Below are 12,870 nucleotides of genomic sequence, written 5' to 3' on the forward strand. Positions count from 1 at the left end.
ATGCCCAGGTTGTAGGCCTGATCCCCAGTGGGGGTCATGCAGGAGGCGGCCAATCGATGTTCTCGCTCATCGATGTTTCTATCTCTGTCTCCCTCTCCCTTTCTCTCTCTCAAAAATCAATAAAGAAAACATATTTTTTAAAAATGATGCCTGATTCTGAACCTTTTAAAAAATGACATTTTGAAACATAGAGCCAGTGTTAAATGAGGGCTAAGAATTAGATGGTTTTATGGTTGCACTGTGTTTCCGTAGGAAGATGTCCTGTTTGTAGAAGTGCACACTGAGGTGTTTGGCAGGGACGGGGCACCAAGTTAGCAACTTACGATTCCAGGACAAAAAGGTGCTCTGTCTGTTCTTGCAACTTCTCAAGTTTCAGATTGTTTCAAAGCACAAACAAAAAAGTATACCAAGTAAAGTAAGAAAGGGTCAAAAGAAAAAGAAACTTGACTAGAGTAATTTGGCAATGTCAGTTGAGAAATATCCTCAAATCTAGTAGCTTTTAATTTTTTTCTTGAGGAAATAATTAGCTATGTGTACAAATAGGTCAGAAAAGATATTTATAGTGGCACAATTTATAATAGCAAATATCATGACAATAACCTGAATGTTCAATAGTAAGAAAATTGTTAACTAGCCCTGGCCTGTTTGGCTCAGCGGTTAGAGCGTCGACCTGCGGTCCAGAGAGACCTGGGTTCAGTTCCCGCTAAGGGCATGTACCTCAGTTGCAGTGTGTCCCCGGCCCTGGTTGGTTGTGCGGGTGGCAACCACTTGATGTGTCCCTTTCACATCGATGTTTCTCTCTCTCTCTGTTCTTCTCTCTCCCTCCCACTCTACCTGAACAAAAAAATGGAAAAACGTCCTCGGTGAGGATGATTAAAAAAAAAAAAAAAAAAGAAAGAAAATTAACTAAACTGTGATATATTAAAATAGAATACCATGTAGTTATTAATAATCATGGTGTTTGACTAAAAACTCAGAAAAATATATAATTTTAAGTAAAAATGAATAGTTATATATCTAATAGAACTCAAATTTTATAAAAGAACAATAAAAATGGAAAGAGAAATACTGGATTTAAAGATTATTTTAACACTGTTTCTTGTAACATTAACTATGGCTATCACTTTCTATATTTTTCAAGAATTGTTTTACATTGAGCTTTTATAATAGTGAAAATACAATTAAGATAATAATAGTTTTTATAAAATCTCTCTCACTACCCTGTAAGGGCTATGTTCATTTATATCCCTACTTACTGCTAGTATAGTAGTTAATGCTTTGTCAGTCAATTACTGAAATTTACAATGATTATTTACTCTATACTCATTTTTCAAGGGTTTCATGTCAAACTCCCCAAATAAAGCTGTGTAGGTTTAAATTGCCTGAACTACTTCACTTTCCTAGCAAGTCATATACTTTATTCTTTATTTAAAATTGTTTATACATATATTACTTCCTTTTTCTTTTTTAATTGTACATTAATTGGGGTGACATTGATTAATAAAATTATACAGGTTTCAAGTATACAATTCTATAATACATCGCCTGTATATTGCATTGTGTTCACCACTCAAAGTCAAGTCTCCTTCCATCACCATATATTTGACCCCCTTTACCCTTTTCTACCTCCATCCACCCCCTTTCCCTCTGGCAACCACCATAGTGTGATCTTCGTCTATGAGTTTTAGTTTGTTTGTCTTGTTTGTTCAAAGTGTGTCAGGATGGCCAAGTGGTTTAAGGAGACAGACTCAAGCTCTGTTTCCATTTTTCCAATGCCTACACCCCAGACAATGTTTTTATCACCAAACCCACTAATCCATCGTGCATGTTTCTGCCAGAGTTATGCAATTGAGCCAGGGCTTCCTTCAAGTTTCCTTTTATTTTTATTTATTTATTTATTTTTGTGGTGCGTGCCCCTAGCAGGAACCAAACCCAGGACTCTCTGGTCCACAGGCCAACGCTCAACCGCTGAGCCAAACTGGCCAGGGCTCAAGTTTCCTTTTAATTCTACTGCTCAAAACCTGAGATGGCTCCTACTGTGAAAGAAGAAAGTCACTGATTCTTAGTGTTGGAGCCTTAGAAATTAAAGCCTAGATCAGCCCCTGCCCTGCAAAGGGCCCTCATGGGTCTTGGCCTGGCCCAGCCCATTTGCACAGTTGGAAGTTCAGCCTGCTCTCCAACAGTTGCAGGAAACTCTTGCCTCTCAGAGAAGTTCTTTTTATATATGAACAGTTGAAATGCATAGTTTGCTCTTAACCTTCACTGTGCCAGATCTGACTTCCTATAGTTACAGTCTGTGTTGTTAATTAGATCAAATAAAACTAATTCTTCTAGCACACCATGGCCCTTCAAATACCTGAAAGCAGATATCATGTCTCTCCCCAGCCTCTGCCCCAAATCTGCTTTTTAAGAGGGTAACATATTCAGTGCATTCTTAAAATTTTAATTTTTATACCTTTAAATAGGAAAATATTCTATTCAAAAGTGCTTTCCAACATTTTGCATTACAGAGAATCTTCAAAAAGTAGAAATGGGAGAGAATGTACCCTTAGGAAATATATGTTCATAATTAGTGCTGTTAGGTAATGTTTGGCACAGATCAAATTATATATAGCAACATACAGACAATGTTTTATGCAACAAAGCTTTTCTCTTACATGTATCTATTTGATGTGAAAAGAGTTCACAGCAAAGAGCTATATATATCTGAGTGTTGCCATTTCATTTTGCTACACATTATGCTTAGTGTTAGGCAGATTGCCCATAAAATTTTGAGTTTAATAGTTAATCAAAATAATCAGGTATAATACACTAAATAGACTTTAAAAGACAAAAACCTCCAGCATAAAATTGAATTGTTGAAAAATGACAATTATAAAAAAAGGATCTTTATAATTTCCTCTTATTACTAAACAAGGCCAAAAATTCTATTTTTCAATTATAGTTTACATTAATATTATTCTGTATTAATTTCATATGTTTAGCATTTATTTTAGAAAGTGGTCCCTGTGATATTTCAAGTACACATCTGGCCCCATACATAGTTATTGCAATATTATTGACTATATTTCCTGTGCTGTACTGTACATCCCTGTGACTATTCTGTAATTACCAACGTGTACTTTTTAATCCCTCTACCTTTTTCACCCAGCCCCCGAACAAATCTCCCCATCAGTCTGTTCTCTGTATCTATGAGTCTGTTTCTGTTCTGTTTGTTTGTTTTGCTCTTCAGATTGCACATGTAAATGAAATCATACGGTAATTGTCTTATCAGTCGGATCCAAAGAGATATATATATTTTTAATCCTCACCCAAGGACATTTTTGCATTTATCTTCAGATAGAGCAGGAGTGAGAGAGGAGGGAAGAGAGAGAGAGAAAAACATCGATGTGAGAGAGAGACATTGACTAGTTGCCACTCACACAACCCCAACCGGGGCCAGAGACAAATTGCAACTGAGGTACATGCCCTTAGTGAGAACTGAACCCAGGACTCTCTGGTCCACAGGCTGATGCTCTAACTGCTGAGCCAAACTGGCCAGGGAAATTTTAAAAAAATATTTTAAATATGTGTGCATGTACATTCCCTCCATCATTTATTTTCATTTATTTATCTTGGAAGCTCAAAATTCAAATATAATCAATCAATATTTCTTGAAAATCAAGTCTGTACAAGATATTATGGTGTGAGATCTGACTAAAATATAGATTAGTGTAAGATGTAATCCTCAAAAATTTACAACTAATTGATGACTGGAAGCCTGGCATATACAGAATTAAATTATAAAACCAGAGTTAAAAATCACAATAAATTTCAAATGGCTAGAAATGTGGTTAAAGAAAGAAAAATAAGAATTCTAGATGAAAAGAATATATTAAAGAAATCAAAAAAGGCTGAAAATTCATGTACAATTATGGTGAACAAATTTTTAAGAAGCTGAAAATCCATGTAGGACTATGGTTAGCAAATCAAAAAAGCTGGAAACCCATGTTTAATTATAGTTAGCAGAGTGGTCATAAATAGTGTGGGAAAGGAGATAGCAAATGAGGATGAATAAAAATTATGGATATCTGCCATGGCCAATTTGGCTCAGCAGATAGAGTGTCGGCCCTCAGACTGAAGAGTTGTGGGTTTGATTCCTGGTCAAGGGCACGTACCTAGATTGCAGGTTGAATACCCAGCCCTGTTTGGGGTCATACAGGAGGCAACCAATCAATGTGTCTCTCTCACATTGATATTTTTCTCTCTCTCCCCCTCCCTCCCTTCCACTCTATCTAAAAAACAAAACAAAACAAAAAACATGATTATGAATATCTAAATACTGGAGGAAGAAATTTGAACCTTATCTTTTAGACAATGGAGACTCAACAAAAGTTCTGAGCAGGAAAATTCATGTGCATTAAGAGGATAATGGAGAAATTGTGCCATACACAGTCAGTGAACTAGAGCTACATATTATCAGCATGGATGAATTGCATAAACATACAGTTGATTTAAAAAAGCAAGTCACTGCCTGGCCAGTGTGGTTTAGTGGATTGAGCATTGTCCCATGGACCAGAGGTCCCGGTTCAATTCCTGGTCAGCGCACATGCCTGAGTTGCAGGCTTGATCCCCAGTAGGGGACGTGCAGGAGGCAGCTAATCAAGGTTTCTGTCTCTCTCTAAAAATAAAAACCAAGTCACAGAAGAATATATATAGTATGATGCCTTTCATGTAAACTGAATTGCAATGCTGTGTATTACTTCAGCAAAAACACACATATACATATATTAAAAGTATAAAAAAGAATTTGTGAATGATGTGAACCAAATTCAAGATGGTGGTTACATTGGCCGAGGTGAGGGCCAATAGAGAGAACACATAAAGGATATTTAACTAGGTAGGCAGAATTTAATTTTTTAAATCTAGGTAGTAGTTTATAAGTGTTCACTCTTTCATTCTTTATACCTTTTCAACTATGATGGAAGCGGAGTACAGGAAGGGAGAGAGGGAGTTTGGAAGCTGGATGAGTATCTGGGTGATAAAAGTTAAAAGTAAATTGGTAGTGATAAGCTTGGCATGAAAGGAATGGTTATAGAATTTATTTAGAAAGAATAAAAGGGTAGCACCAGAGAGTGTGTGAAGGGTAGGACAGTATAAAAGCAACCTTTCTCAGGAAAGTGACTGTGCACAATTCCTCCCACCCCTTGTTCAGTGGTGCACCATCAGTAGCTTGAAATCAGCCATCACAGTATTTATTTACACCATAGGCTTGGACACATGGTAGAAGGATGCTGGAAATCTGAGAAGCTACAAATCTGGGCTCTTGTTTATGTTTTTTGAAAGTCAGTTTACCAGACAGTCCTGTTCATAACCCATTTAATTAGAACTGAAGAAGATAAAAGGAATGGAGTTTAGTATGCAAGCCATCAAGAACAAAGTTGTTCCTCATTTCCAGCCTAGATTCAAGGTGAAAAATGTCTTAACCTTCTAGCTTAATTGACATCAATTGTTTCCATAAATAAGAGACTATTTTGTGAAAATATTTTACATACAAAACCACTGAGATCTACTTCTGATTTTCTCTTAAATGCCTGTGGCAAGGCTCCAGGCACTGAGTTACTGAGTGTCATATTCCTAGGAAGACAGCAGCACAGCAGAAAAAGGAAAAGTGGGTAATTTTCAAGTACAAGTAGCTCACCCGGTGTCTCCCATTATGCATCCAGACCATGTGTCCTCACATGTACACTCACCTATAAGGAAGAGTACACATTCCTTATTACAAGGTAAAAACAGGTGCACTAGAGTCACTCCAATATTTAAAAGTTATATAAGCACTAAAATTAACTTTATTCCTTATGTAACATTTAAAATGTAATATGTGCTTTCTAATGTCCTTTATATTTGAAGTTTCTATGGAATGCATAACAACAAAAACCTACTCTGACCCTGTCAAGATGACATAATTTTTACTAAAATTAAATCTTTTGATATTTTAACAAGTGGCTGTATTTTTAGAATAAAATAAAATACAATGAAATCGTGACACACCACTAAGCCTTTATGTGGATTCTTACAATTTCCTGTTCATTTTTAAAAGCCTCTGCACCAAAGCTGCTGGTAGAAGGCAGTAAGGGATATTGGTTAAGCAGAAAAGCTTTGAAATCAGAAACACCCAGGTTCAAAACCTGGGCTTGCCATTTAACATAATCTTGTGTAATCTTGAGACATTAACTTTTTATGATCTAGTCACATTTGTAAATCGGTGCTAATAATGCATATCTTGCAAGGATATCTAGACAATTAACTGAGTATCTACATGTAGATAACACTGGCATTCAATTATTTGTCACATAATGGGTATTCCACAAATGGCAATAGTTAGTATTGATATAAACAATCATATTTATAATGCCTGTTATAAAAAATAATAAAATAAACATGGTTATAATCAAATTACTCATAATACATCGTGTTTGGCCATTCCTAGTAAAGTAACTTGGGAAAATATATTCTTCATAGATGCTAAACCTAGCATATTTCACTAGGTCTGTGGCAGGCAGTTAGACAGACATGAGCAGAGCAAGGACGATGGGCCAGACACAGAAGGTCACCAAGGAGAAAAGCCCCGGTGCCTAGCAATGGACAACTGTAGGGTGGGACCTCATCCCCAGGATGACCTTTCCTCCCCTAGCATATTGCTAGCCATGCAGTTTGGACCCCTGACCTTTCCTCCTTAGAGATAACATTTAGGCCTCAGTTATATTTCAGCTCCAGGCCCAGAAAAGCAGCAGAACCAGACAAACAACGTCATGGCTGACCTCAGGACCAGCTGCACTGAGTAATGACCCCCTACCCTGGTGCCGACCAGTCAGTCAGTGGAGACCCCAACCCTGAAAGGACACACTTGGAAAACTGCTTAATATTCTACTGAGCTCTTCCGCTGGGACCTCCTCTAAAATATCCACCCTTAAAACCCTTAGGACAGGGGACCCAGTGCCCTCTCCCTCCCGGACCCCTCCTGCACCTTTTCCTTCCCCTTCCCCCGCCCCATCCCTCTGGGCAGGTCACCTTTACCTTCCTTACTTCTAAGTTCCAAGGGCCCTTCCTTTGCCTCTATAACTTGTTTCCCAAGCCCGTTTCTTCTACAAATTACTTCTTCTACCTCTGTGATTTTCTAAAAAAATGTTCTCTTATAGTCTGAGTCTTGACTCTAAATTCTTTCCTAGCCAGCACTCAAGTACTGAGGTTGCTGAACCCGGGTCGGTTCGGTCTGACCCCACTGGTCGAACACCTGGTGTCATTCTCACAGCTGCCAACAGGTCCATTATTTACTAAGTCCTTTATCAGGTTAGATACTACCTGGCAGGCATATTCTCTGTGGCCATACTAAGAGATGTTTTAAATAAACCATAATACAACAGTATATGCCTAGGATTGTTTATTAAACTAAAATTACCTAACTGAGCTTATTTTGTCCTTTTTTGTGTTAAATTCAAACATTTATCATCACATAGCTTTATATGTTTATAAGACATGGAGAAATTTTCATCTGTAGTATAAATATAACCTTGTATTACTCTTGAAAAAATGTTTGTGCCCGGGCTGTTTACCTTATTATCATCATCTAAACTCGTTTGATCAAGTAACTGAATTAAAAATCTCATTCTCTGAAATATTTTGTAGGCAGTCTATTTTAAATGCAATTAAACCACATGTGTACTTTAACTTACCACTTGCTAACTTTCTTTTGTCTGAGATAATACCAATATTTTGGGCTAAAGACTGGGCAAGTGTAACTGCCATTAAATCAGTTTTCCCAAACTGAAAAACAAAAACAAAAGTAAAATACATGTAAATGCAAATTATTTTTTATTTAAGATAGGCCAGAGAAAAAGTCACAACATAATTAAAAATAAGTAATTTCTAAGTATTTTATTTAGCATAGGTTAAACTCATAATAGCTAATACTGAATTATTGAGCATGTTGGGAAGAAGTAGTAAGAAATAAATTGATACTTGATAAAGTCTTACAGAGAAAACTAGAAGCCAAGGAATCATCAACGTTTTGTTTTAGAAACTTAAGTCTAATTCTGAGTCCAAATGTCACCAGTGACATTTCTGAAAAATGTAACACTTACATATAATTAAACCAGTCTTTTCGATAACAATAAAATAATAATGAATGTGTAAATTATTTGGAACTTTTTTATCTTTGTGTGTCCTTTTGTACCCCTGAAATTTCCCCAAACTAAATAGAATGTGGCTTCAGAAAACAGATACTAAGTAACAGGATGTGGTGATGATTTTTAGCTAAAAGAAACTTGAGAAGACAGGGATTCTTTTTAATATATAGCCTCCTAACAATTCAAATATTTTTCTTTTAGATCACTTCCATCAGGTTTAGTGCCTTAGGGGGTAGAAGGAACCCACTGAAAAGTCTGGTCTATTTTTTTTCTCCAAAAATGTGCCAAGTAGCAAAGAAGGAAGAAAATTCCAATTGGGTTTTTCATAGAAAGCTGAACAATTCAGGGAATTACCCACTTCTCTGGAAAATCAAAGTGATAAACAGGGGGTCTTGTTGTCCATTAAAGGTAAAAGTAAATATTTTCTCTATATATCTGTAAGTAGCTAAATCTAGAAATTATTCTAAGTAGAACATGAACAGAATTATCAGCTATCATCTTCTATTATTTCCCTATTCTGTCCTCTGGTTGTTTACAGTAACCACACTGGTATTAATAAAACAACCTAACGTGAAGAATGTGGAATGCTGAGAAATAACCTCTTATACATTAAGAAAACATTTTCAGCCATCATACCACTTGGTACTGTACAGATGTTCACACCTACTTCATTCACGCCTCCTCCTTTCAGCAACGAGCAAATCCCACCAACATGAGCTGCCCCGCTCCGGCTACTCTCAAATTGACTTCCCCTTTCAGAAAAGGAAATGAAAAGTACTTACTGCTCACAGTTCAAATATCATGACACCTCTCATTATTAAATTCCTTGTTTATATTCTCAGTACACATAACATTTGTATACTACATATTCCTGAAGGAAGGAAGGAAGGAAGGTGAAAATTGTTTACACAGATAACCAAAGAAAAAGGTTTCTGGGGGATATCTTCCCATATAATCACTAAATATCTTCAAGAGAGCTATACCTATTAAAAAATAAGTACTAATATGATATGCTCAGAGAAGCATACACTATCACTACTGTGGTATTTCTGCCACAATGAGGGTCATTCTATAAAATAACTGGCCTATACTCTTCAAAAATGTTAAGTTCAAACAAAGAAAGGCTGAGGAAATCTTTCAGATTAAAGACTAAAGAGACATGACAGTTAATGCAATATGTGATCCTACAATGGATCTTGGATTTGAGGCGGGGAGAGAATTGGATATAAAAGACATTATTGAGACAATTGGTAAAATTTTAATATAGACTACAGATTAGATAATGTGTCATATCGATGTCAAAGTATCTGGTTTTAATAATTTACTATAGTTATATAAGAGAATTTCTTAAGTATTTAGTAGTAATCGCCCAGTAAGTAAATGTCTCCAAGTTACTCTCAAATAGTTCAGGGGAAAAAAAATTGATAGGTAGAAATAAATCATAAAACAAATGGGGCAAAATACAAACAGTTGATGAATCTGGGTGAAAGGCATAGGGTTTTTCCTTGTAATATTCTTGCAATTTTTCTGTAAATTTGAAATTATGTAAGAATAAAAAGTTACCCCCAAAATATACTCTTTTATTTCCATTGATAACTTTCTTCAACAAAAGCTCCAACTTCAGATGATAGGGTTTTAAAATGCTATTATATATAACTTGCTATTACATAAAATATGCATGTTACCAAAAAACCCTATAAGAGTGAGAAAAATTAAAAAGATAAACTTTGGAAACGCTAAGCTCTCACCTTAAAAAGAAAGACAACATTAACATTTAAAAGACAGCAACTTTAAAGAGTATAATTCATCAATTAAAAAAACTCTTTATGAGCATTAAGTGTTTTTACTCAGTAAATGATTTGATTAAATCTCTTTAAAATTTACATGCAATATACATGCAATAATAACTCGTGATTAAACCTCTTAAATTGTCATGTCAATTTCAAACAATTTTACTTTAAAACTTCTTCCAAATGTACCTTCCCTGTCAAATCTTAATTGCATTATGCAGCAGAAAGGATATATCTCAGTCACAAGTCATACAGCATTCGACATGGAACCAAAGAAATAATAAACCATTACAAAAGTTACGTACGAAAAAAGGTGAACTGCATCACTTTTCTCTTTGATAAAATCCCTCCTGTATTTCATAAACTCACGTAGGGTGATTAATGGATTTTCAGATATGGCAAACTTGTTGTCAGCTGCCCAGGTTTCCATGGCAACCAATACTATCCTTGTCTTAAGTTGGTCTTTATATATCTAGGATACAACAAAATGAACACACCAGCTGTACATGTGGTAAACATCAAATGTTTTATAAACAGGACTACAAATTTCCGTTTATGGAAACACCTTGAGTTTTAGTTGATGTAAGAAATACCACTGTTTTTCAGAAAGATAATTATTTTTCTAATTTACAGACACTTCCCCTTGATTAACAGAGAATCAACTGTTTACCAAGTAATACCCAAAGAACAGCACTAGTCAGAAACAAAAGATCACGTTTTGACAAATATTTGCACCCTTATTCAAGGCTCTCTGACTCCACGTTCGGGCACATAGACAAGGAATTCATGCATTCTTGAGTTCCCCTGGCAAAAATAGAACAAGACTCTGCAGGGAGATCTTTCTATACAATCTGACTGCCCCTGGTTAAATTCCTGGAGAAGGTATTGGCACTTCCTTGTCAGGGAAGATTTGGAAAGTAGGTGCAGTAGGATTATTTAGTTACCTAATTCCCACAGCACCAGGCCTTCTTTTTAAAAAGACATCTTTTATACTGCTTTTCCAATGGTGGAAGTACATGGGGAGTGTCTTTGTTAGGGCCTGTGACCCAAACTTTTCTTTTCCAATGTGAAAAATACGGGAAGGAATGTCAGGCATAAATCTGTGCGTAACTGTGGCCACTTCCTTTTGTCATCTTCCCAGCTAGATAGCAAAGTCAATAAAGTCACTGCAAGGCTACCAGGGATTTGTGGGACACCTTGGCTAAAGTGTAAGTTAGCGTAGTGAAAAGTAAGAACCATATTACCTGTTCTATTAGCAATCAAGAAGTAAAACTCTTCTATGGCAATATTGAACCAGTTTGGTACTTACTAAATCCGCCATGTTCACCACAGATTTCGCATACGTATTGGTATGTACAACTGAAAGCCGATGTTTTTTAAACTGAAAGCAAAAGAAAACAAGTGAAGGACTTTCAAAGTCATCAGCAAATAATCACCTCAGCAGAGAAAATATGGAATAATTGAAAAATCTCTAAGGTTTTCTGTAAAAAAGTAAGAACTGAGACCTAGTCCTTCATATGCTACGTAGACTGAGTAAAGGCTCTTAAAAATTGGAGACCTTGCCCAGCCGTTGTGGTCCACTGTTTGAGTGTTGGCCCATGCACCAAGAGGTCACTGGTTTGATTCCCAGTCAGGACACATGCCCAGGTTGTGGGCCCGATCCCCAGTGCGGGACGTGTAGGAGGTGGCCAACTGATGTTCTCTCTCATTGATGTTTCTCTCTCTCTCTCCCTCTTCCTTCTTATCTCTCTAAAATCAATAAAGAAAAAAAAATTTTTTTTAAGTTGTAGACCTCAATTTACTCACCTGTGAGATGAAGGAAAAAAAAATACTCATTCCATCCATTTCACAAGTTTATTTCTATCACAAGATTGTTATTCAAAATGATTAAATCATATGAAAGTTATAAAGTATAAGGCATAGAAATAAAAGTAGCATCAAAGTCAGAAAAAGTTCTATAAGCCTTAAGGGTCACAAAGAGGCAGCTTGTAGGCTGGATATGAATCACATCTATCTTTTATTTGGCCTCGGTGCTGTTTTAAAATCAGGACATACCATGTAAAACCTGATTTCCGGCTTCACTTGAAATTAGCATCCCCACATGGGATAACTGGTAACTGCTGAGAAGCAGCTGCTCCCATTAGACAGGCCACATGGCTTCTCTTTCACCACAGGCCTCACCTCTCCCTATCGTTTAATACCTGACTCGCTTTATTTGTTTTCTGCATAAAGATGTCTACAAACATCTGAATTTGTGATATTCCAAAATGTCCAAAATTATGTTTTTGCAACTTACTCTGGTTTTATAAAACTCTCAGGGAATAGTAACATTCACTGAATCTGAAAAGGTAGAAAGATATAACTTAGTCTTAGCCTGAGTAAGAAAGAAGCACTCACTCTTGATTGTATGATCATTAAAAATATTACTTGTTCAACCCTATGCAAGTAGATGATACTTTCCCTCAAATAAATCATTCAAAGTAAATCTAAATGTACTTTCACCGGAAATGAAGTAAAGTCAAGCAACATGCATCACTGGATACTTTTAGTTCAATTCCCCGGTGACACAGAACACTGAGCATTATAACTTACTGCTGGGCTGTGACTGGAACCATATGACTGCCACATGCCCGGGAATCAAATATATACAGGAATTGATTATAACAAAATAACTGATTCAACAAAGTGGAAGTTTCACTAGGTTCTTATCCTAAAATTCTTTCCTACTTGGCTATATAAGCTTTTCCATATGGTTTACTGCACAGCAAGACAGAAATAGATAAGTTGCTTTCATTTCATTAGGATCAAGTTGAACATTGCAAACTAAAGGGTCACATTATCGGTGTCTCGCTTTTTCAATAGAGTGGAAGTTTTCATTCTTTTTTAAACCTTGCCATTTTTAGTAAAAGGAGGTG

General features: G+C 36.2%; 1 protein-coding gene across 5 annotated transcripts in view; it reads right to left on the bottom strand.

The window, feature by feature from the left end:
• The window catches only part of ADAM22 (ADAM metallopeptidase domain 22), a 239,128-nt gene that overhangs the window by 61,345 nt on the left and 164,913 nt on the right, over positions 1 to 12,870 (bottom strand). For all 5 annotated transcript variants that reach the window (XM_036246471.1, XM_036246469.1, XM_036246470.1 and 2 more), the window contains exons 10-14: positions 11,265 to 11,336; positions 10,261 to 10,427; positions 8,833 to 8,917; positions 7,713 to 7,803; positions 5,681 to 5,732 (exon numbers count right to left, since the gene is read on the bottom strand). In XM_036246471.1, the coding sequence (XP_036102364.1) occupies positions 5,681 to 5,732; positions 7,713 to 7,803; positions 8,833 to 8,917; positions 10,261 to 10,427; positions 11,265 to 11,336 (467 nt within the window). The remainder of the gene's footprint in view (positions 1 to 5,680; positions 5,733 to 7,712; positions 7,804 to 8,832; positions 8,918 to 10,260; positions 10,428 to 11,264; positions 11,337 to 12,870) is intronic.

Source organism: Molossus molossus, unplaced genomic scaffold (assembly GCF_014108415.1).
Source record: "Molossus molossus isolate mMolMol1 unplaced genomic scaffold, mMolMol1.p scaffold_m16_p_7, whole genome shotgun sequence".
Classification (NCBI taxonomy): Eukaryota; Metazoa; Chordata; class Mammalia; order Chiroptera; family Molossidae; genus Molossus; species Molossus molossus.